This window comes from Meles meles, chromosome 11 (assembly GCF_922984935.1).
Source record: "Meles meles chromosome 11, mMelMel3.1 paternal haplotype, whole genome shotgun sequence".
In the NCBI taxonomy this organism is placed as follows: Eukaryota; Metazoa; Chordata; class Mammalia; order Carnivora; family Mustelidae; genus Meles; species Meles meles.
In genome coordinates, this window is record NC_060076.1 from 44,051,653 (window position 1) to 44,077,179 (window position 25,527).

Sequence of the window (25,527 nt, forward strand, 5' to 3'; positions counted from 1 at the left end):
ATTGGAGGATAGAGCAAGAGGAGGGAGCTTTCTTAAGGAGGCTACTGCAAATTATTAGAGCAAAGGCGTGCAAAATTGGAACTTACAGAAGTCTGCTATGGTGGGGGACGTCCCTGGCTTAAAGGTGCTTAGTGATGAAGCAGGGCAGAACTCCAGGTGGGAAAGCAAGGTCTCAGGAACCCTGGGTTCACAAAAAGAATAGGGGTGCCTGAGTGCAGCAGAGTTCCCAGGCATCAGAGTGGGGAAGCTGACTGAAAACAGTGAATCTAGGTGCCAGATTTCTGCTCAGTGTTGCCATAAACTGAGAATCACTACACAGTCACACAACTGCTTTCCGGACAGGCACCCAGCAAAAGCCAGAAGTGCAGGAAGCTCCCCCTTCCCCACCCCAGGAGCAACAGTGTGGATCTGTACCACAGGAATCCAAAAAGTCCAGAGACTCAAAACTGGGTTGCATGCCTGAGATAAAAACTCAGTCACAGGGGCGCCTGGGTGGCTCAGTGGGTTAAAGCCTCTGCCTTCAGCTCAGGTTATGATCCCAGGGTTCTGGGATTGAGGCCGCATAGGGCTCTCTGCTCAGCAAGGAGCTTACTTCCTCCTCTCTCCTCTTTCACTGCCTGCCTCTCTGCCTACTTGTGACCTCTGTCTGTCAAATAAATAAATAAAATCTTAAAAAGAAAAAAAAAAAACACCTCAGGCACAGACTGGGTGAACACACAATTCAAATGGAGACCAAGATAAGAGTGACTGACTGCTTTCCTTTGGGGGCTCACTGAAGAGTCAGGGGCACAAACTTCAGCCCCAGGGCTAGAAAATGGGGCACCACCATTTTCATCCCCCTCCTTTGATGCTGAAAGACTTCAGGGAACAAAAGAGCGTCACATAGGCAATCTGGAGCTGCTTACACTGAGCCCTACCCCCTGGCAATGGGGGTGCAATTCCAACAGGGCAAGGACACCTGAGAATCAGCTATAGGACCCTATCCCAGAAGAATAGCAGGAATAATTGGCTAGCACAAAGTTTACTAATCACAGATAAGTTGCAAAACTTCAGCTCTTGGGGAAAGAGTATATAGCATTAGTTCTTTTTTTAAATTTTTTAAATTATTCTTTAGTTTTTCAGTTTTATTTTTTCCAGCAATTTTCTTATTTTTTCATTTCTTTAATTCTTTTTTAAATTTTTATATATATTTTTAAAATTTTGGTTTCCTTTCATTGTATTTTATTTTTCTAAATGCATAAGTTTTTTTTTTTCTTTCCTATTTTGGGATCTAGTTTCTTTTAACAAACAGAACAAATACACCCAGGATCTAGTTTGTTGGTTTGTTCTGTTTTACTTCTTGTTTGATTTTTTTTCTTATTTTGTTTTGTTTCTGCTTTCTTACAGTTATTTTTGTTTGCTTTTTTTCTGGCGTTGTTGTTGTTATTTTTGTCTTCTCTCACTCTCTTTTCTAAAATATTTTTTTTTTTTTTAAGATTTTATTTATTTGACAGAGAGAAATTACAAGAGAGGCAGGCAGAGAGAGAGGAAGGGAAGCAGGCTCTCCGCTGAGCAGAGAGCCCGACGCGGGACTCGATCCCAGGACCCTGAGATCATGACCTGAGCCGAAGGCAGCGGCTTAACCCACTGAGCCACCCAGGCGCCCCTCTCACTCTCTTTTCTATTCTTTTCTGGACATAATGAGACAGAGAAACTCAACCCGAAAGAAAGAACAGGAGGAAGTACTGTCAGGGAATTAATCAATATGGATATAAGTAAGATGTTAGAACTAGAATTCAAAATAACGATTATAAAGATGTTAGCTGGGCTTGGGAAAAAAAGCACAGAAAACACTGGAGAATCCCTTACTGTAGAAACAGAAGAAATAAAATCTAATCACGCCAAAAACAAAAATGCTATTAATGAGCTGCAGTAACAAATGGAGACTCTAACAGCTAGGATCAATGAGGCAGAAGAGAGAGTCAGTCATATAGAAGACAAAATGATGGAAAATAAGGAAGGTGAGAAAAAGAGAGAGAAACTACTGGATCACCAAAGGAGATTTCAAGAAATGAAAGCAGATCTGTTTACAGAGACCTGGCAGACCAGAAAGGACTGGCATGATATATTCAATGTGCTAAATGGGAAAAACATGCAGCCAAGAATACTTTATCCAACAAAGCTGTCATTCAGAATAGAAGGAAAGATAAAGAGTTTCCAGGGCAAACAAAAACTAAAGGAATTTGTGCACATTAAACCAGATCTGCAAGAAATATTAAAGGGGATCATCTGAGCGAAGAGAGAGCCAAAAAATAATAAGGACCAGAAAGGAACAAAGACAATCTACAGAAACAGTGACTCTACAGTTAATACAATGGCACTAAATTCGTATCTTACAATAATTACTCTGAAAGTAAATGGACTAAACTCCAATAAACAGACAAAAGGTATGGGATTGGATTTAAGAAAAAAAAAAATAAGACTCATGGATATGCTGTCTACAAGAGACTCATTTTAGACCCAAAGACCCCTCCAAATTTAAAGTGAGGGGTGGAAAACTATATATCATGTTAATGGAACATCAAAAGAAAGGTGGGGGTGGCAATCCTTATATCAGACAAACTAGATTTTAAACCAAAGACTGTAATAAGAGATGAGGAAGGACGTTATATCATAATAAAAGGGTCTAACAACAAGATCTAACAATTATAAATATCTAAGTTGGGAACAGACAATTATATAAACCAGTTAATAACAAAATTAAAGAAAAACATTGATAATACCGCTATAATAGTAAGGGACACCCCACTCTCTGCAATGGACAGATCATCTAAGATCAACAAGGAAAACAAGGAAACAAGGGCTTTGAATGACACAATGGACCAGATGGACTTCATAAATATATTCAGAACATTTCATCCTAAAGCAACAGAATACACATTCTTCGGGGCGCCTGGGTAGCTCAGCGGGTTGAGGCCTCTGCCTTCGGCTCAGGTCATGATCCCAGGGTCCTGGGATCGAGCCCCGCATCGGGCTCTCTGCTTGGCTGGGAGCCTGCTTCCTCCTCTCTCTCTCTCTGCCTGCCGTTCTGCCTACTTGCCTACTTGTAATCTCTATCTGTCAAATAAATAAATCTTTAAAAAAAAAAAAAAAAAAAAAGAATACACATTCTTCTTGAGAGCTCATGGGACAGTCTCCAGAACAGATCACATACTGGGTCACAAATCAGGCCTCAACTGGTACCAAAGACTGAGATTATACAATGCATATTTTCAGACTACAATGCTTTAAAACTTGAACTCAATCACAAGAGAAAATTTGGAAGGAAAACAAACACATGGAGGTTAAAGAGAATCCTAGTAACCATGAAATTAAAGAAGAACTTTTAAAATACACGGAAATAGAGGTGCCTCGGTGGCTACATTGGTTAAGCATTAGCCTGTGGCTTAGGTCATGATCCCAGGGTTCTTGGATTGAGCCCCGTAATGGGCTCCCTGCTTAGCAGGAGCCTGCTTCTCCTTCTTTCTATGCCTCTCTCCCTGCTTGTGCCCACTCTCTCTCCCTCCATGGAAATAAACAAAATCTTTTTTTTTTTTTAAGATCCTTATTTATTTATTTGACAGAGGGAGAGAGAGATCACATTTAGGCAGAGAGGCAGATAGAGAGTGGGGGGGAAGCAGGTTCCCCGCTGAGCAGAGAGCCCAATGCGGGGCTTGATCCCAGGACCCTGAGATCATGACCTGAGCCAAAGGCAGAGGCTTAACGCACTGAGCCACCCAGGTGCCCAATAAATAAAATCTTTAAAAAAGAAATACATGGAGGGCGCCTGAGTGGCTCAGTGGGTTAAGCTGCTGCCTTCGGCTCAGGTCATGATCTCAGGGTCCTGGGATTGAGTCCCACATCGGGCTCTCTGCTCAGCAGGGAGCCTGCTTCCCTCTCTCTCTCTCTGCCTGCTTCTCTGCTACTTGTGATCTCTCTCTGTCAAATAAATAAATAAAATCTTTAAAAAAAAAAAATACATGGAAACAAATGAAGAGAGAGAAGTATATAGCAATACAGGCCTTTAAGAAGCAAGAAAATTTTCAAATACACAACCTAACCTTACACCAAAAGGAGCTGAAAATAAAAGCAAATAAAGCCTAAATAAAATAATAGCAAATAAAGCATCATATGGTTTTTGTCCTTTCTTTTATTAATAAGGTGTATCACGTGGATTGATTTGAGGATGTCGAACCACCCTTGCATTCCAGGAATAAATCCTACTTGGTTGTAGTGAATAATCCTTTTAATGTACTCTTGAATCCTATTAGTTAGCATCTTGGTGCGATGTTTGCAACCATGTACATCAGGGATATTGGTCTGTAATTCTCCTTTCTGGTGGGGTCTTTGACTGGTTTTGGGATCAAGGTAAGTCTGGCCTCACAGAATGAGTTTGGAAGTTTTCCTTCCATTTTTATTTTTTGAAAAACCTTCAGAAAAATAGATATTAATTCTTCTTAAAATGTTTGGTAGAATTCCTCTGGGAGGCCATCCAGCCCTGGACTCTTGTTTGTTGGGAGAATTTTTATAACTGCTCCAGTTTGTTAAATGCTGGGTCTGTTCAGGTTTTCTGTTCCTTCCTGTTTCAGTTTTGGTAGTTTATGTTTCTAGGAATGCATCTATTTCTTCAAGATTCCATACTTTGTTGGCATATAATTGTTCCTCATGTGCTCTTATAATTGTTTGTATTTCTTTGGTGTTCATTGTGATCTCTCCCCTCTCATTTATGATTTTATTTATTTGGTCCTTTCTCTTTTCATTTTGATAAGTCTGGCTAGTACGGGTTTATAGATCTTATAAATTCTTCTAAAGAACCCATGCCCAGTTTTGTTGACCTGTTCTACTGTTTTTTTTTTTAAAGATTTTATTTATTTGACAGAGAGAGAGATCACAAGTAGGCAGAGAGGCAGGCAGAAGTGGGGGGAGCAGGCTCCTTGCTGAGCAGAGAGCCCGATGTGGGGCTCGATCCCAGGACCCTGAGATCATGACTTGAGCAGAAGGCAGAGGCTTAACCCACTGAGCTACCCAGGTGCCCCTCTACTGTTTTTCTTTTATTTCTATATCATTAATTTCTTCTCTTTTTTTTTAAAAGATTTATTTATTTATTTATTTGACAGAGATCACAAATAGGCAGAGAGGGAGGCAGAGAGAGAAGGGGAAGCAGGCTCCCCACTGAGCAGAGAGCCCAATGTAGGGCTCGATCCTAGGACCCTGGGATCATGACCTGAGCTGAAGGCAGAGGCTTTAACCCACTGAGCCATCCAGGCGCCCCTCTGCTCTAGTCTTTATTGTTTCTTTTCTTCTGCTAGCTTTAGGCTTTATTTGCTATTCTTTTTTCAGCTCCTTTAGGTGTAAGGTTTGGTTGTGTATTTGACACTTTCCTTGCTTCTTAAGAAAGGCCTACATTGTTATATACTTCTCTCTCTTCATTTGTTTCCAAGCATTTCTTTTTAAAAGCTTTTATTTATTGGGTGCCTGGGTGGCTCAGTGGGTAATGGCTGGACATTTCTGAATACATTAAAAACCTCTGAATTGTATACTTTTTTTTTCCAAAGTAACTTATTATTTCTTATTTTTTTATAAACATATAATGTATTTTTATCCCCAGGGGTACAGGTCTGTGAATCGCCAGGTTTACACACTTCACAGCACTCACCATAGCACATACCCTCCCCAATGTCCATAACCTCCCTCCCCCTCTCCCAACCCTACCTCCCCTCAGCAACCCCCAGTTTGTTTTGTGAGTATACTTTTTTTTAATTAAGATTTTTTATTTTATTTTTTTTTAAGATTTTATTTATTTATTTGACAGACAGAGATCACAAGTAGGCAGAGAGGCCGGCAGAGAGAAGAGGAAGCAGGCTCCCTGCTAAGCAGAGAGCTGATGCGGGGCTCGATCCCAGGACCCTGGGATCATGACCCAAGCCGAAGGCAGAGGATTTAATCCACTGAGTCACCCAGGTGCCCCAAGATTTTTTATTTCTTTATGTAACAGAGAGAGAGATCACAACTAGGCAGAGAGGCAGGCAGAGAGAGGGGGGGAAGCAGACTCCCTGCTGTGCAGAGAGCCTGATGTGGGGCTCGATCCCAGGACCCTGAGATCATGACCTGAGCTGAAGGCAAAGGCTTAACCCACTGAGCCACCCAGGCGCCCTGAATTGTATACTTTAAATACATGAATTGTATGGTATGTATTATATCTTAATAAAGCCATTTTTTAAGAATAGGGGCACCTGGGTAGCTCAGTTGGTTAAGCTTCTAGCTCTTGATTTCAATTCAGGTCATGATTTCGGGGTCGTGAGATCAAATTCCACATAGGGCTTGGCACTGAATGTGGAGTCTGCTTAAGATTTTCTCTTTCCCTCTGCCCTTTCCTATACTCACCTCATGCTCATTCTCTCTCTCAAAAATAATAATAATTATACTACACTGTGGCTCTTAACTAAACATTAAAACACATGTTTAAAGCTGTAAATAAGATTGATAGCTGCATCAACAGTACCAGTATGGACTACAGGAAAAAATAATTTTAACAATATGTACCTACTGCAGATTTAGAATGTAATTTAAAAGATGTGAAATGGATGGAATATGTCCTATTATAAATTTACTTACTGTCGCTCCATGCTGGCTATTTCCTGATTATCTTCCTTAACCTAAAAAGGCATAAAAAGAAAACAGTACTTAAAGAATTACTCATTGTTAGAATACCTTAAACATAATTTCCTTTGAAGGTATGCTGTACTAAAACGCCAAATGTAGTATTTTTCTTGAAACCTATTTCTTAAAATTCAACCTTTGAAGTTAAAAAACACATCATTAAGGAACTATTCACAGATTCTTCCTTCATCCTCAAAGGAACGGTGATGACTGATACAGCTATACCCTCCACATGGCACCATGAAGTTAACATGTCTTCAGGCCTGGAACAGTTTACATAAATATCCAGGATTTTCAGGATTTCTGAGACTGTCTCCCCTCATCCTCTCAATCCCCACACACAAAGCAGAGGTGCCAGATTTAGCAATACCCAGTACAACTGAATTTCAGGTAAACAAGGAATAACTTTTAGGGCATGTATATACCATGCCCTAATATACCATGCATATACACACACACACACTCTCTCTCTTACTCAAAACATTATTCACTGCTTTCTGAAATTAAAATTTAAATAGCTATTCTGCATTTCATTTGACAGTCCTATCCTAAGATCACACTCTCTGTCCCCTGCCTCCAATAATCTCTTTCCAAGGAACTTCAGAGATTTTAGATTTTACTACCTTCTTGGAATGATTCTAATACTTAAATAGCTCCCAAGTTGATCCTAAGGTTCTTCCAAACCATTTCGGATCAACCTAAGACCACAAAGGAGTCTCATTTGTAGACTTCCGATAGGTGCTGTTCCCAAATATATATGCATTTCTCCTAAGGGCCCTATAGTTAGGGTGTCTCATTCTAAAAAACAGGGTAATTATAACTTGGTACTAAATTAAAACTAGGCTTGGGTGGTAATAAAGCTATTAAATACATGTAACACAACTTGGTGACATACTGTGATTTCATAGGACATTTTAATTTCAATCACTTCATGAAGACGCTGATAATAATAACCACAAAAATTCATTAGCCTTGGAGCACTTCATTTTCTAAATATGAAGCCCCAAACAAATAATGGAACAGAACTTCAATAAGATCATGTAATTGTTTACTAACCAAAAAAAGGGCTTTCAATTTCCTTAATGGATCCAAAAGATGTGGCCAAACTGTGCACAAAGACCATATAAAATTAGGACTTAAATCAAGAAACAGTTTATATGAGAAATGACTTTCACCCAGCATTTCTTGGTCAAATAGTTTATCTCAATTTAGATAAAACCCACTTTTTACTGTTTTTTAAGACAATCAACTTACTGGCTTTCTGTTCAATTCATATGCCTTAAATAAAAGAAATCAATACATTTACCACACCTTGATATAATAAAATAAGTATTTTTGTTTTTTCTACCTGCTTAAGTAATCTCTCTCTTTCTTCCATTGGAGATCCCATGCTTTTGTCTTCAGCAATCATTTGGTCTCGATGGGACTCCAATTCATAAAGTTTTTCATGCAGCAAGACAGCCTCCTGTTTTACCTGAGAGTGTGCTATTTCCTGAAGGGCACAAAAAGAAGAAAAATTTAATTAATATTTTATCAGAAACTATTCTCACATAGGTTTCAGTTTATAAGAAAAAGGAAAATTCAAACCATCAGCATTTTTAGAGATATCAAATACCTATAGTACTCAATGATGCTACAAAGCACACTTGTAAATTGGAATTAAAATACACCCCATTTCCTTCATAAGTTATTTTCAGTCTAAGATTCATTAAGAAGATGGTAATTTATTTTTTCTTCCAAATATAAGACCTGAACAAAGATAAGACATCTCTACCAATGGAAAGATAATAAAGAAAATGTCACAATGTATGTACAACTTTAACCACAATATTAAAGTCTAAAGAACTGATCGCTAGAGGGAATATATTTTCATGTATTTCATATATATATATTTCAGATAATATATATTATATTCATATATATTTCATTTAATATATATTTCATATACATATTCCTATATACACACACACACACATATAGTCATATACATACTCTAACACAGTGTTATATAGGTTGAACTGTATCACTCAAAAAGATAACGATGAAGTCCTGGTAATCTCTGATACCTACAAATATGACCTAACTTGGCACTGGGGTCTTTGCCAATTTAGTCAAGTTAAGACTATGTAATTAGGGTGGACCCTAATACCCTAATCTGGAATGACTGGTGTCCTTGTAAGAGAAGACATACAGACAGAGACACAGGAGAAAGCCATGCAATGACACACGGAGAAACTGGTGTGATGCAGCTAAAATAAAGATCAATAGGCACCACTAGAAGCTAGGAAGAGGTCAGGGAAGATTCTAACAGAATCTCAGAGGAAACGGCTCTGTTGACACCTTGATTTTAGACTTCTAGACTCTAGATCTGTTAGGAAATTTCTTGTTCTTTATTACAGCAGCACTAGGAAATTAATACACAAGAGTAGAATAGTTATTGTATATTCACCACTATTCTACTGTTCACAAAGAGAAAATAAGGGCTGTGGTAACTTTATTAGACAACCAAAAGAGCTAGGGTTGTTGATAGTGATGAGGAAGAGAGAGAAAATGGCATTTGAAGCTGTTATTTATTAATAACTTGTTCTGTTCGGGGCACTATATTCCATGTTCTTTATATACTATATCTAATCTTCAAAACAACTCTATCAGATATCATCATCATCTCTGTTTTACACATAAAGAAACTGAGGATCTGAGATCTAAATAATTTTCTATATTAACCAACAAAAAAGTGAATGATGATATCTGAAACTAGGTCCGCAGCATGAATTTTTAAGAGGCAAGACCTCTTTTTTGAAAGCCAAAGAGAAGGAATCTTTTAATTTTTTATTAACATATAATGTATTATTAGCCCCAAGGGTACAGGTCTGTGAATCACCAGGTTTACATACTTCACAGCACTCACCATAGCACATACCCTCCCCAATGTCCATAACCCAACCACCCTCTCCCTCCCCTCCCCGCAGCAACCCTCAGTTTGTTCTGTGAGATTAAGAGTCTTATGATTTGTCTCCCTCCCGATCTCATCTTGTTTCATTTTTTCCTTCCCTACCTCCCAAACCCCCACGTTGTCTCTCAAATTCTTCATATCAGGGAGTTCATATGATAATTGTCTTTCAAAGAGAAGGAATCTTAAAAGGAAAAAGTAAATTAGTGGAAATCTTTGAAACTCTATTAAAAAGCATAATATAGTGGCACCTGGCTGGCTCAGTTGGTGGAGAATGGGACTCTGGATCTCGGGAATTGTGGGTTTGGGCCCCATATTGGGTGTAGGGTGTACTTAAAAATAAAATCTTAAAAAAAACACATCATATACATAGCTCAAAGTAATGGATTAGCTTCAGGGTGAAAAAGTGTGATAATGAAATACAGATATTTTGGGGTTTCCTTTTTTTTTTTTTTAAAGATTTTATTTACTTGACACAGAAAGAGAGATCACAAGTAGGCAGAGAGGCAGGTAGAGAGAGAGGGGGTAGCAGGCTCCCCACTGAGCAGAGAGCCCAATGTGGGGCTCAATCCCAGGATCCTGAGAGATCATGACCTGAGCCGAAGGCAGAGGCTTAACCCACTGAGCCACCCAGGCGCCCCATGGGATATCTCTTTTCATAGTTATCTCCTCCTTCCTTTTGCTTAATCATCCTAAGACTTGTTCGAATTTCATCTCAATAAAATTACTCCTCAATAAAACTCATGCTGATCTTTCAACTGTTTTTTCCACTCCATGATGAACTGAGTAATACTTAGCACAGTAGTGAGCAAGCACACAGCAGATATTCAATAAATACTAGCTGAGTGATATTTAACATAATGTTTTCTTGAAGAAGAGGTAAAAAAAAAAATACAAGGAATCCAGCAAAAGTTAAACAGAACTAGTAACTTCTATATTCTTTTTTTTTTTTTTTTTTAAAGATTTTGTTTCTTTGAGAGAGAAAGAGAACAGGGAGAGGAGAAGAGGGAGAGGGACAAGCCGACTATGAGCTGAACGCAGAGCCCAACACAAGGGCTTGGTCTGAGATCATGACCTGAGATGAAATCAAGTCAGATGCTTAACTGACTGAGCCACCCTGTCGCCCCACTAATTATATATTCTTGATTTGAGATAAATTTTTATAAAATTTCACGTTATTGTGCTGATGCCAAAAAGTGGCATCAATACAAACACTAAATCCAAGGACATAGCTTACACCTCTTCCTGCAGAAACTAAATATGCCAAGAGAAATAAGACCTGACATTCCCCACACACCCTAAAACAGATAGTAAGGAATTCTGCAGCATAGCTGTGTTAATACTAAATGAGGTCCTTATTCTTTGAAGCATATTTCTATTACCAGAGATATAAAAAAAAAAAATTATATATACTCACACGTAGACTACCAGTATAGAAAGCCATCTTAATAATGTTTTTTAAGGATTTTACTTATTTACTTGACAGAGAGAGAGAATGAACAAGGGGCGGGGAGCAAGGGGAAAGGGAGAAGCAGGATCCTTGCTCAGCAGGGAGCCCAACGTGGGCCTTGATCCCAAAACCCCGGGATCATGACCTGAGCCAAAGGCAGATGCTTAAGCGACTGAGCTGCCCAGGTGCCCCTTAGTATTTTTAAGCAAACTACTTTTTCAACAGTAAATTTCCAAAAGAATTACAAAATACTCACACTTACTTCTTGTGCAAGAGAGGTAACAGCGCTCCTGTCAATCTACAATTGTTACTAATCCTATAATCATGATACCTACCTGAATCCAGAGGAAATCAAGAAAGGTAGGCAAGGTTTGAGGTATAGACAGTATACTAAAGTGTTAAGGACTTGAAAAAGGTAGTTCACAGAAAAAGATATACATTGGCCAACAAATATATAAAGAAATAATTTCAGGCATAACTGAAAATTAAAGCGAGATAGAAATTTTTAGTTATTAAATTAATAAAAATGGAAAAAGTGAATAATGCTTGCTCTTGAGTGCATGGGAAAACAGGCACTCTCATACACTGAGTCTAGAAGTAGTAAACGGAACCACCTCTTTGGAAGGGAATTTGGCAGCCTTACATTTTAGAAGTGTGTATTTATCTTTTGGCCCATTGCAACAAATTTATCTGATGACACAGCCATTTAACTCTGTATAAAATGCATTGTTTCACTGCAGCATTGTTTATAATCCCCCCAAAACTAAAAAACCTGTAAAGAACCTATTCATCTACAAGGTTGTGTTCTAGTCATGCAATATAACACAATACAGTAATTTAAAATCATGAAGGAGATCTCTGAGAGCTGATGTACATAGACATTCAAGAGAGAATGTTAGGTGAAAAACTGTTGTAAAGATTAAATGACAATGCGGGCGATCTATGTAAAGAGCTCAAAAAAGCACAGAATAAGCGTTCAAAAAATACAAAGTAGTTCTGTCTGGAAAGAGGTTAGAAAATTTTCACTTTCATCTTATTTAATTTTTTTTAACCATAAACATGTTTTTTTTTAATTAAAACTGTTTTAAATAAACAAATAAAAATAGCAAGCATTTATATCTTTAAAGTGATGAACTGATTTCTCCCCTCTTCACTTCTTTTTAATCTCTTGTTCATGTCTTTAAATTACCATTAGATTTCACATGCCTCAGCAAGGTAGAATGATCTTGCAAACAGTAGGTACTCAATAAGTGAATCTAATTTCTTACCGAAGTAGGATATTTGTTGTGTTGAATGGGAAAAAAGTTATACTCCTCTTAGTAAACTACTAAATAAATACATACTTGAATGAATTCCTTTAATATATTCAGCAGAATTATCTTTTGTAGCTGGGTAATATAAAAACCCTTATTTGATTTTATACTTACAGCTTCCAAGCTCTCTTTTTTCATGTTCAGTGAGTCTAGTTGTTGCTGAAGTGTGTCTAACTCCTAAGAAAAAGGAAAAAAGTAAATATACATACAAGTTAGATTAGAATAATATGTTTCTTAGCTTTTCAAATATGGATGTGACAAAGTAAATTTTATAAACACATCCAACACTTGCTATTGACTAGAATTTATTAACATTATTTCTATCTCTGCCAGTTTCTTTCATTATTCCCCAAAACTTGTCATGATCTACCTTTAAAAATACTTTATGGACATTGGGGAGGGGAGGCGAACCATAAGAGACTATGGACTCTGAAAAACAACCTGAGGGTTTTGAAGGGTCAGGGGTGGGAGGTTGGGGCAACCTGAGGGTTTTGAAGGGTCAGGGGTGGGAGGTTGGGGGAACAGGTGGTGGGTAATGGGGAGGGCACGTTTTGCATGGAGCACTGGGTGTTGTGCAAAAAGAATGAATACTGTTACACTGAAAAAATAAATAAAATGAAAAAAAAAAAAAAATTATTAGGACTAAAAAAAAAAAAAAAATACTTTATGAGCTTGTCAAAGGTAGCCAGACCTTTTCACAGTGAATCATCACTGCCGTTTTGAAAATATTTAAATATCAGGAGCCTTCAAATTAATGATGTTATTGTTTAAAGTTATGATTTTTAACTTTGATTTTTTAAAACCATGTTTCCATATCTTTTGCCTAATTTCTTTTAGAGCCAAGACATATAGTAATTTATATGGCTCATTCCTACAGACAAGACTTTCAAGCTATTTACTTATTCAAAAACCACTGTGCAAGATTAACTGTATTTTGATGGTACTTCAGCATTTCTGTAATACTCTTTCTTCAGTGTTTCATTGTATCTTATGAATCCTGACTAAAATAGAAAGTTATATTAAATTGTCAACGAGGTAATATCTGAGAAACCAGAACTACATTCACTTTTGGCTTTTATGGGGACTAATTCTCTGTTAACTGTTTAGTTAAGGGTTATCTTGGTATATAAGGGCACTAATTTGCAAATCTGAGTCACCACCATCATTGAATGTTGGGAGAATTCTCAATAACCCCTCAGCAGGCTCCCAAATTGCTTATTTAAATACCACGATTAGGAGGCAAGAGTTATTCAAATTAAGGACAGAGAAGTAAAAGATGCATTGCTTATTAGGCAGGAAAGAAAGGAAGTAATTATCTCTATGGCACTGGTATCTAAGGTTTTTTAGTATTTCTATTAATAGTTCATTAAAAAAATAAGTGTTTTCATGTATCTGTATGACATGCAAAAGTAAAAGATGCATAGAAATGAACAAATAATATAGTAATATTTGGTCATCATGCAGCATGAGAAAATGAAGTTTTCTAGATTGTACTTCTCAAATTTTAAATGTCCATCTATACAAATTATCTGGGGACCTTATTAAATTAAGATGCTGATCAGTAGGTCTAGTCAAGTTCTCAGGGATGCCAATGCTGCTCATCTTCAGACTATATAGTAGCAAGACTGCTATATCCTGTTGAGGAACAGGATAGTGATTAGTATTACCTGCAACAATTTCTCATTTGTGGTTTTCATTTCTATGTACTTGACTTGTTTTTCAGGAGACATGTTTCTGATAATGCCATCTGCTGCTTGTTTTTCCTGTTCAACTTCTTCTTCTACACTTCTAATTTGTTTTTCCTTCCTGAAATCAAAAGTATTCAATATTCCTCTTACTCATTGAGGGGAATAACATCAAGTAATTTTACTCAGGTCACAGTCTCAACTAAATAGGGTAAAGTTATTTAACATAGCTTGTAAATTCTTATAGATGTACAAAAAATTCTATTTGGAGAACAAAATGGTGGTTGCCAGAAGGAAGAGGGTGGGGCATGGGCAAAAATGGGTGAAGGGGAGTAGGAGGTACAGGCTTTAATTATGGAATGAAGAAGTCACAGGGATGAAAAGTACAGCATAGGTTATATAGTTAATGGTATTATAATAGTGCTGCATGATGATGGTAACTTGTGAGCACTGCATAACACGTGGAACTGCTGAATCACTATGTCGTATACCTGAAATTTAAATTAACATTATGTGTCAACTATACTTCAAATAAAAATTAAGAAAATAAGAAAATCCCTTACACTTCCAAAAAAAGAATTGTCCACATCAGCAGAGACTTATTTTACATCTTTCTCTTCTCAATTCCCAAATCCTCTATTCCCCTACTATTCATTTTACTTTCTTATAAGAAAACTCAAAGATTATAACAGAAAATCTTTAAAGCCTTGTACACATGAGGAGGTATTCACACTTTGTCATACCCACAAGACAAAACAATTTCAGAATAGTGGTTTTCAAACATCTTTTAGCTACAGAATTCTTAAACCAAATGAAATCTTGTATTGTAGTTCACCATGTAAATGATATAAAGTAACACAGCTCTGATTGATCTGAGAGTAGTGCAATTTGATAAAAAAAATCATAACTTTAGATTAATAATATATCCTGCTTACCTACTACTTTAATTAAAATTGGTATTCCAAAAGTTATCAACTCTATTTTAGCGGTGCAAAATAATAAGTTAGTGTTTCTGAAAACGTAACAGGAGTATCACAAGTGTAATCATATAAGAGTAATAGTCACTAAATTAATTACGAACAATAACCATCTTTATCATATAATCACAAGAAATACCAGTGATAAGCCACTTATTACCTAAGCAAGGTCAATTATTAATAGGATAGAATTTTTCTCTAGAATTCTGAAAAAATTCTCTAGAATTTTGAAAAAAAGGAAAAGATGCTAGTTATCACATAAATATTTCAAGATTTACATATATAAAGACTACTTAAAGACAAATGTTTATTCTCAATATCAAAATTTTGAGTTTCAAAATAGGAGTATTCTACTACTTAATCTTTCACGTGTAGTTATCAACTACTACAGTTTTCACAATCACTCTCTAAGCCCTACAGGTTCACTTATTCCCCACACACTTTTTACACTGCCCGAATAAAGTAATCTAAATTCAGAAATTTTTCTACAAACAACATCTCATAATAACCCAATAAAAGATGAATAAAATCAAACAAACAACCTGAAATTTCTATTTATTTTTGTCTATTGGACAAGGAGTAATATCTTCACTTTGAACTTAAATTATTATCATATAACAAATGTGTTTGCTGCTGAATTTATATGGGTTTATGGGCTCAGAACCTTCAAGCAGGAAAGGTCATCAATTTCAATCTCTTTGTTTCATAAATTAAGGATATTGAGGCTCATGGGAGTTAATCTTTTGGAACTAACTCGTTCTGAACTCCATGATTATTTACTATCAACAATGAATCTTAACCATGTGTTTGCCTGATACATCTGTTTACTGTCGTTACACAGGAGCTAGTGTTATATAGTATTCCATTTTACAGAGGGGAAGCTGCAGCACAAGGAAGGTAACTCATTTTTTGAATGCTACAATATGACCAGCATTAGCTCTTTTGATCCTTTGAGCACTTTGCTCCTATTACAACTTGGCAATAAAACCACCAATGACAGGGTCATAAAAATGAATAAACAAAGTTGAAATGGGAATACAAAACTCGGTATCTTTTCAACGTGAATCTTTTAAAACACGAAATACCTTTAGGACTAAACTTAAATCACATTAACCATGTATCTTTCCAAGTACGCATTTTCAATATTATATACTTTAACTCGCAAAGTAAATTTGCTAATATTTACATTTTTCAAGAGTAATTAAGAAACACAAAGGTTAAGCAAAGCACTTTACTTGTTATGCCAAAAAAGTCAAAGATGACTAAGAAATTACTCTTCTAGTCAATCTTTTGCTAAGGAAGTCTAGCTTTTTTTTTAAATCACATGTTCATTGGGTACAAAGGTTAAAGCATAGTGAAATGCAACCATATGACAGACTTTTTTTTAATGGTGCTGAGGAAACAGAACAGATTCCTTAGCACACAGGTCTCAGAGAAAAGAAAAAGGTAAAGGTAAGATTCCATATATTTACAGGTTTGATGGTTGCTGGTGAGTTAAAAAAAAAAAAACCATTATTTAGGCTTGTTAATCTACAAAAATCTTTAATACGAACATAAGAGCAAAAAATAATTATATCTTCATATGGTCTACCTTAGAAATATAAACCTGGGATGTGGCCAAAAAATCTTTTCCAAATAAATTTATAATGTAATATAATTAATTTTCTTTTGGGGGAAAAAAGGTTTCATCTAATCAAATTTATAAGATCTTTTTATTCTGAAATATGCTAATCACAGAGCATTCTGAAAGTGACATTAACATAAAAGCAAATTGACAAGGTGAAAAAAGACCAAAATTATAAGTAACTATGCTTGGAGAATGAAGAGATAGAAAGCGTACACTTAATGATTGAAGATGACGGTAGGGAGTGTTCGAAAAAGAGCTGAAGGCTCTCATCTCCATAGTTTTAAGTCAACAGATTATATCAATAGACAATATCTAAAAATGAAGAACCATAAAATAGCAATATAAGCATATACTTAAACATGTACATATACATAAATATATAGTCTTGACTTTCTTTTACGCACATATATTAAAATTTTAAAATATATAACCACTTCACTTGTTTCAAAGTTCATTTCAATTGATCCAGGAACTAATGAGACATTCGAAAAACACTTTCATTTGCCAGGAACTTTCCAGTTTAAGATTAGAGTGTAGGGAGGGTGCTAGAATATGTACTTGTTTCACATTTCATATGTTTTAAGAAAAAATGGATTTAAAAGGAGAAAAAAGGAAATTAAAATATTCTCAATATAAAGTTCTTCTCTATTGAGACAAAAATACTCTGTTTTCTAACAGGCCTGCGATATGAAAACTACATGCATCACAACCTTGTTTTGGCCCCTCTCTATGCTACTATTATCAGACGAATGCCAGTCTTCTAAAATAGTAAGTTTTTACAATCAAGGTGGTGAAAATATTTTCAAAGGTATACTGGGGCGCCTGGGTGGTTCGTAGGCTAAGGCCTCTGCCTTCAGCTCAGGTCATGATCCCAGAGTCCTGGGATCGAGCCCCCCGTCGGGCTCTCTGCTCAGCCTGCTTCTCCCCTCTCTCTCTGTCTGCCTGCCTCTGCCTACTTGTGATCTCTGTCCAAAAAAAAAAAAGTATACTTTATGTACATTTAGTAAAATATGCCAAGGCAATTAAAGCAAAAAAAAAAAAAAAAAATCTGAACTATCAAAACTAATTGGTTAGCTGTATATATTCATAATCTGTGGTATGTGAGCTAGATTCTGATTTGACAAACGCAGTCTTCATTTTATTTAAACTAAGTTCTGTAACAGTTGGTTAAAGAAGTCTGTAATTTTTCACTATAAAATCTGAGATTAGTTTCAGGATATAAATACCAGTCTTTTATGTTTTATTTATTTTTATAAGCAATCTCTGTGCCCAAAATGGGGCTCAAACTCAGTACCCCAAGGCCAAGAGTCATACATTCCACTGACCAAGCCAGGCAAGCACCCCTCAACACCACTCTTTAAAATGTAGGGAGTTGGGGCACCTGGGTGGCTCAGTGGGTTAAGCCTGTGCCTTTGGCTCGGGTCATGGTCTCAGGGTCCTGGGATCAAGCTTCTGGGATCAAGCTCCGCATCAGGCTCAGCAGGGAGCCTGATGCCCCACCCCCCCGTCTGACTTTGTCTGCTTGTGCTTTCTGTCATATAAATAAAATGTTTAAAAAAAAATAAAATGTAGGAAGTGTTTTTTAAAAATTACATATTTATGAAGAAAATTATTATTGTTGCATTACTATTATTATGGGAAAAATTACTGTTGTTGCATTACTATTATTACTATTATTATTATTATAGCATTACTATTTTCAGTAGTATTCAGGAGACCATACATCCTAATAAGAATATAGTATTACATTACTATTATGATTATAGTCAAAATAAGAACTATTTTTTTGGATCTACAGACACATAAGAAAATTGTGTTGGCTGGCTCTTAAATTCATATGGTTCAATTTCTGTGATAAAGTAAATATTTCCTGGGGGCATCTGATTCTTGATCTTAGGGTCATGAATTCAAGCCCCACATTGGCTATAGGGATTACTTAAAAAAATTAATATTTCTTTATAAATGCCAAACTTTGAGCTGTTAGCCCTATATACAGTTATATATTGAGTATTACTTCTTATATACTGTTGGTAGCTCTGATTCTAAAAACAAATTTTAAAATAATTTCCTCATTATAAATCATATACAAATGAAACACTATATAAGTTAAGAGAATTATTTGTCATGTATTTCCACATATGTAATGAAATTATACCCACATTTTTTCTGTAATGAGTATGTAGTAAGAAAAGATTATCTATATGTAACTAGAATCTCTTTGCTTAAGTACATGCATCAGAATTTCCTTAAACTGGGCGCCTGGGTGGCTCAGTGGTTTAAGCCGCTGCCTTCGGCTCAGGTTATGGTCTCGGGATCCTGGGATCGAGTCCTGCATCGGGCTCTCTGCTTGGCAGGAAGCCTGCTTCCTTCTCACTCTCTCTGCCTACCTCTCTGCCTACTTGTGATCTCTCTCTGTCAAATAAATAAATAAAATCTTAAAAAAAAAAAAAAAGAATTTCCTTAAACTTCAGTATTTCATCCCAATGAAGAAATAAATGTATTTGCTTTACTTTTTTTTTTTTTTACACTATAACATCAAAATATTAGAGAGGAAATGTTTTTCTAAAACTGTTTTCTTCCAGGGGTGTCTGGTGCCTTAGTCAGTTAAGCATCCAACTATTGATTTTAGCTGAAGTCATGAACACAGTATTGTGAGATCTTCCTCTCCCTCTACCCCTCCCCCCTCTAAAAAGAAAACAAAACTACCTCCTTCCAATGTCTAATTGCCTGCATATAAAAATTTGGGAAATTCTGTTAATATTTTTCCTAACTAATGCATTTGTATTTTTTTCTTTTTTAGGAAGTCAAATGTAATTTCACTGAAAAGAATTATTCTTTGATTCCAGCAGATATCAATAAAAACGTTACTATACTTGATCTCAGTTATAACCAAATTACTTTGAATATTACAGACACTAGGGTTCTGCAAACATATTTTTTACTCACTGAACTCTATTTGACTGAGAACAATGTCACTATGTTGTATAGTAATGGTTTTGGTAACCTCTCCAATCTAGAAATTTTAAATATCTGTAGAAACTCCATCCACATAATTGAACAGGGTGCGTTCATGGGCTTAAATAAACTAAAACAGTTATATCTCTGTCAAAACAAAATATTTCAACTGAATCCTGATGTATTTGTGCCTCTAAAAAACCTGATACTTCTGAATCTGCAAGGCAATTTCATTAGCTATTTTGATGTACCACAACTGTCTCATCTGGAATTAATAATTTTATATGGAAATCCATGGAACTGTTCTTGCAGTCTACTGAATTTGCAGAACTGGCTGAACACATCAAATGTGACACTAGGTAAGCTACCATTATTTAATCAAAACCAAACTGTGATTGATTTTTTATTGTCCCACCCCAGGGAAGTCTCTCACTTCATGTTTTAAAGAAAAAGAAACTATTCCTATTTAAGGGAAGCAGGAAGAAACACTGAAAAGGTTTAAAAAAAAAACAAACAAAACTAATTGTTGAATAGATATTCTTCCTCTGCCTTTTAGGGGAAAAAAAAAGAAGAAAAGAAATTTAAATGATCTATATATGCAAGATGATACTGTCACTTCATGTATTAAGTTTATAGTTTGAATATGAATACATAAGAGTAATTTTTTTTTAGTATTTCCTTTTGTTAGGATATCTTGCCAGACGGTAGGTAAAAACAGGTGCCCTATTTTATAACTACAAACCATGCTCTGCCTGAGATCAATTTTTGTCACAATCTTAATTATAACATCTTTACTAACACACACTAAACATAAACAGATACTGCATTAAATCATATGTATTATAAAATAACTTAATAAATAAGAAGGTGAATCTTTCCCTTCTTGTGTTGCTAGGCAAATACAAGAGTTTCTTATAATCTGTAATAATGACAGGTAGATATACCAAAAAATTCTAGGTAAAAATAATTATAAAATGCAAGCCATAATAATTTATTAACAATAATAATCCTATTTCCATAATAAATGTTGTTCTGATTTACCAGAAAATGAGAACATCACCACGTGCACGTACCCAGAAAACCTGAAGTTCTACAGTATCAAAACAGTACCTTATAATGCTGAGTGCTACTCAAAATTTCCTCCACCTATAAATGAAGATCTTTATAACCACTTTCAGTCCATTAGCAACTCAACATTTAATAGCTCTTTGAACAACTTAAAAAATCCAGGTAATGTACTGGTTTTGAATATTAATATTGCTGAAGGCAGTATACAAAATAAACTGAAGTAGTTCTCATTTTTCTAAATTTTAAATTTCTAGAAACAATGTAAAAGAACAATTCCTCATCTCAACAAAAGATTTACAAAATACTAAGTTTCCAAACTAGGCTCTGCTAGTTACCATTCAAATGCCATTATGCAATTTAAATATTTAACTTTTGAGTCTTAGTTTTGACCAATTAAGTCATGATTCTTAACAAGTAAAAATCGATAATGTTCTTTCATGAATTGATAAACAATACCTGCAAAGACAAGTAGTTATTTTGGAATAAAATATTTTTTCAGCACACTATGAAATATCTTTTGGTTTCAGTAACTTTTGCTTAAAGAAAATTATGTTTATTTTTAATACCAATATTATGGAGTTATTAGGACATGATTAATGATTATTTTATTTTTGTCAATTTAACAAAATCTCTCTCTCTCTTTCTCTCTCTCATTATTCCAATTAAGAACATAAACTTCTTGGAAAAAGCTGGGCTTTTCTGGTTGGTGTGGTAATCACTGTACTGATGACTTCATTCCTCATTTTTGCTGCTATCAAATGCCCAGTATGGTATAATTTTCTGCTTAGTTACAATCATCATCGCCTGGAAGAGCATGAAGCAGAAACCTATGAAGATGGTTTTACTGGAAATTCAAGTTCTCTTTCACAGATCCCAGATAGAAACTCTGAAGAAACTATAGTAATATTTGAAAAACTACATTCATTTGTGGTAGATGACGATGGGTTTATTGAAGACAAATATATAGATACTCATGAATTACATGAAGAAAATTAATTCCCTTAAAGGCTTGATTTTTTTTAAAAAATGTTATTGGTTTACTCACAATTTAGACATAAATGGAGTTTAGGCATGTGATATACCAAACTGTGGCTAGTAGACTTTCATATTAATTCCAACACACAGGAATACCATAAAATCATGTTTTTCTCGTTGGTACTGAGCAAGTAGGTCCAAACATAGTAAATGGTATCCTCTGGTAAGCTTACAGGGACAATATTAGCATTACTATTTTCAGTAGTATTCAGGAGACCATACATCCTAATAAGGGAAAAGACTTATTAAATTATTTATTAAAATGAACTGATTCTAATATTGGCCCACGTATTTGATATAACATATATTAAGTTATAATAAACTTATTGAGTAGAATCAGTAAAAAATAAAGTTTTTTTAAAGTCTGCCTCTCTCAAATAAATAAAATCTTTAGAAAAAAATATTTTAAAAATTATAAAGGTTTTGGATTTGTCAAAGTGAAAATGCGTAAACATACAACACACCAAGATTCATTTTATACTCATAGAATGAATTCATGGAATTGGAAAATACTTTTTTAAATGCTTTCTGAATTAGCACAATAAATTTCCTAAAAATTTAGTACCAACTTAAGGCACAGGTACAATGTCCAAGCACAATTCCTAAAAAGTTACGACAGACTTGAAAAAAAAAAGGTACTACTGCTTTCGGTTATAAAGACCATCACCATAATGCATGATGGTCATAATTGAATAGTATGATAAATTCCAGTGTGATAAATTCCACAAGTCTCCACGAATCTTGTTTTTAAAAATCTGTATTTCTGCCTCGAGTCTGTGCTGGGGCAGAGGAATCTTCAGTTGGTCCATGGACAAATGTTTGGGATCCTGTAGATAGAGCAATATTTCCCAAATTGTTTTCTAGAATATTAATTTCCAGGGAAATGCTCAGAAATATTTATAGGGGAAAAAACAGTACATGGTCAAAGTACTATGCAATTACTATCGGAAATACTGAATTTAAATAAAGTGAAACAAGAGTCTTTACTATAGGACTTAATTCAAGACTCTAAAAAGTTAACTGCTCTTTACGAACCAAGTATTAAGAATTTTCCAAACTTATTGGACAACAAAACCCTTTCCTTCAGGTATGTCTATAATGAGTTCATAATACAATAATGGTCCAAAAAACATAGTTTGGACAACAATGACCTTGAGACTATTAAAGAAAGAGTCTAAAGCCAATTATTTACTACTTTCCTTATAACCAATTAGCTGTAATCATGGCTGTAATCATAATTTTAACAATGCAAACAGAGGTGGTAAGAATTGTAATGAAAATCCATCATTTTTACCTTCCACAGGGGTGAAAAATTAAGTGTATATATAACTGTTAGAGAAAAGAATATCCCTAAAACACTATAATAAAATATGTTTACGAGTGGAATAATATGATATTTTAGGTTTTCTTCATCATTATACAGGGAAGGGAGTAATGCCTAGATGTCTATATGGAGCAGGATTGGACATGAGCTGATGGAGCTGGGAGATGGAGCTGATGGAGCTGGGAGATGATTATAAGTACAGTAACACTTTTATTTTTGTGTATGTTCAAATTTTTCTATAATAAAGCTTTTAAACTGCATCTGTACTTCATAGTTCCTCAGAAAAAATAGACTAAAGAATAATGTAAATATACGTTATATTCTGCAGAATAGTCATTTTAAAGGTTATATCCATAGTAAATTCAGTTCAAATATCCATTGAGGGAAATAAAAACTGTTTAGGATGATATATACCCTATGAAACAGAACTGACGCACTTATTTTTAATGCATATTTGCTTGTATTTATAGAAACAAGTTTTCAATAAAGTGCAGAAATGTTGTACAAGTAATATTTCCTACTAGATAATATCAATTCTACTTTATTGTTTTAAATCTTGGTTATAGAGACAACATTGTTGTCCAAACTATGTTTTTTGGACCATTAATGGTCCAAAATATAATTATAAGAGAGAATTATGGAAACAAAATACATCTTTTTCTAAATAATCTATCATTTTACCAAATACCATTTTATCAAAATATCATTTCCTAATTTAAGAGGTAAATATTAATATTTGAAAAATGTAGTAAAGCAATTATGAATGAGCAAAGATTACATCTAATCTCTTGAGCCTGTAATAATTGAATGTTGGCATATGAAATTGAATTAAAGCTAAGTATAATGTTATAGTAATATACTAAAGGCTGTATACTATAACTAACTTATTATGAATAGATGGTTCCATAATAAACCAGATGGTTTAGTCATACCACACTAACTGCTCGTACTAAAAGAGAATGAAGTTTTTTGGACCTGCTTTCTCAAGGTATGGCATTACCAATTCCTTTTGAATGTGTAGTAAAGGTAAACCCTTTGTGCTACTGAGATGTTGGTCATCTCATTAATGCATGAAATAAATCTATTCACTCGCTGACTATAAAAGTAAACTTCATGAAGATAACTTCTTGTTCTTATCATATGGTCTCACTTATTTGTGGAGCATAACAAAGAACACAGTGGACATGGGGAGATGGAGAGGAGAGGGAGTTTGAGGGAAACTGGAAGGGGAGATGAACCGTGAGAGACTATGGACTCTGAAAAACAACCTGAGGGTTTTTGTTTTTTTTTTTTCCTAAAGATTTATTTATTTGACAGAGAGAAATCACAAGAGAGGCAGGGAGAGAGAGAGGCAGGGAGAGAGAGAGGAAGGGAAGCAGGCTCTCCACTGAGCAGAGAGCCCAATGTGGGACTCGATCCCAGGACCCCGAGCCGAAGGCAGCGGCTTAACCCACTGAGCCACCCAGGTGCCCCCAACCTGAGGGTTTTGAAGGGGCGGGGGGTGGGAGGTTGGTGAACCAGGTGGAGGGTAATAGAGAGGGCACGTACTGCATGGAGCACTGGGTGTGGTGCAAAAACAATGAACACTGTTAACGCTGAAAATAAACAAATAAAAAAAAAAGAACTTCTTGTTCTTAATTTAAATTTCTGCTTAAAAGGGTCAGGAGAACAAATTACACTCAGACTCAATTACAAACTAGAGATATTAAACTGCTGACATTTTAGCACAAACCACCATATTTTAAAAACTTATTCCTTAACTAAATAAACCAAATAGACATAAAAGTCTAAATAGTCTTAAATTTATAATCTGTGAGTTATCTTTCTGGATGAAATATATATAAAACATATACATATAGTATTTATAAATCTGACCCAAATATCATTTAACTGCAGATAAGTGATGAAATACATGAGGACCTTAATGTTCTAAACTCTGTTAGGTATTCAACAGACTACAGTTCCTTATTTACCTTTTAAGTAACTAAAGGAGTTATTTTATGTATTGTAAATGATAAATATTTCCTAAATGGTTCAAAACCAGAACAGTAAAAAAGAAGTTTTCAAGTAAGAGCCTGGTCACCATGAATATGCAATTTTCTTTGTAAATGGGAAGAGACTTCAGGTATTTATAATTTTTAAGGCAGCACTTTACAGCAGTATTAAATAAGGGAAAAAGAGGTTCCTTTGTTTTTAATCAACAAAAAAATTATATTAATCTTTCAAGTGTTTTACCATTACATGTTAACATCTTATTCTTCATCAAATATTTATGTTATATGCATAAGTAACAGGACAGTGTATTTAGTGTCACAGAATTTAAGTAATTTTAATTATTACCCTTGTTCTCAAAGAGATTAAGACTGATAAAATTCTGAGACTAACTATGTATGGGGTGGGAGTATATAAAATAGCTTATGATTTATGTTTGTATAGATTCAGACAGTATTTAATTATGGCCAAAA

The 25,527-nt window shown here is 35.1% G+C and overlaps 2 protein-coding genes across 6 annotated transcripts in view; one reads left to right on the forward strand and one right to left on the reverse strand.

Annotated features, from left to right (window-relative positions):
• Positions 1 to 25,527, reverse strand: part of IFT74 (intraflagellar transport 74) — an 88,655-nt gene that overhangs the window by 38,758 nt on the left and 24,370 nt on the right. For all 4 annotated transcript variants that reach the window (XM_046022071.1, XM_046022069.1, XM_046022072.1 and 1 more), the window contains 4 exons: positions 14,059 to 14,197; positions 12,506 to 12,568; positions 8,027 to 8,170; positions 6,634 to 6,674 (listed from right to left, as the gene is read on the reverse strand). In XM_046022071.1, the coding sequence (XP_045878027.1) occupies positions 6,634 to 6,674; positions 8,027 to 8,170; positions 12,506 to 12,568; positions 14,059 to 14,197 (387 nt within the window). The remainder of the gene's footprint in view (positions 1 to 6,633; positions 6,675 to 8,026; positions 8,171 to 12,505; positions 12,569 to 14,058; positions 14,198 to 25,527) is intronic.
• On the forward strand, positions 16,424 to 24,161 carry LRRC19 (leucine rich repeat containing 19). 2 transcript variants are annotated; one of them, XM_046022074.1, is made up of 5 exons: positions 16,424 to 16,499; positions 17,359 to 17,448; positions 19,481 to 19,994; positions 20,680 to 20,865; positions 21,371 to 24,161. In XM_046022074.1, the coding sequence occupies exons 2-5, from the start codon at positions 17,368 to 17,370 to the stop codon at positions 21,697 to 21,699; spliced, it is 1,110 nt and encodes a 369-aa protein (XP_045878030.1). In that variant the 5' UTR covers positions 16,424 to 16,499; positions 17,359 to 17,367; the 3' UTR covers positions 21,700 to 24,161. The 2 variants fall into 2 exon arrangements, with proteins under 2 accessions (XP_045878030.1, XP_045878029.1); XM_046022073.1 differs by having other exon boundaries at positions 16,437 to 16,505.

Bases quoted from the DNA above. Each gene is read 5' to 3' on its own strand.
- LRRC19 (XM_046022074.1), top strand. From the start codon at position 17,368: ATGAAAACTACATGCATCACAACCTTGTTTTGGCCCCTCTCTATGCTA. The intron at 17,449-19,480 runs GTAAGTTTTTAC...TTTCTTTTTTAG, and splicing joins AATGCCAGTCTTCTAAAATA to GAAGTCAAATGTAATTTCAC. The intron at 20,866-21,370 runs GTAATGTACTGG...ATTCCAATTAAG, and splicing joins GAACAACTTAAAAAATCCAG to AACATAAACTTCTTGGAAAA.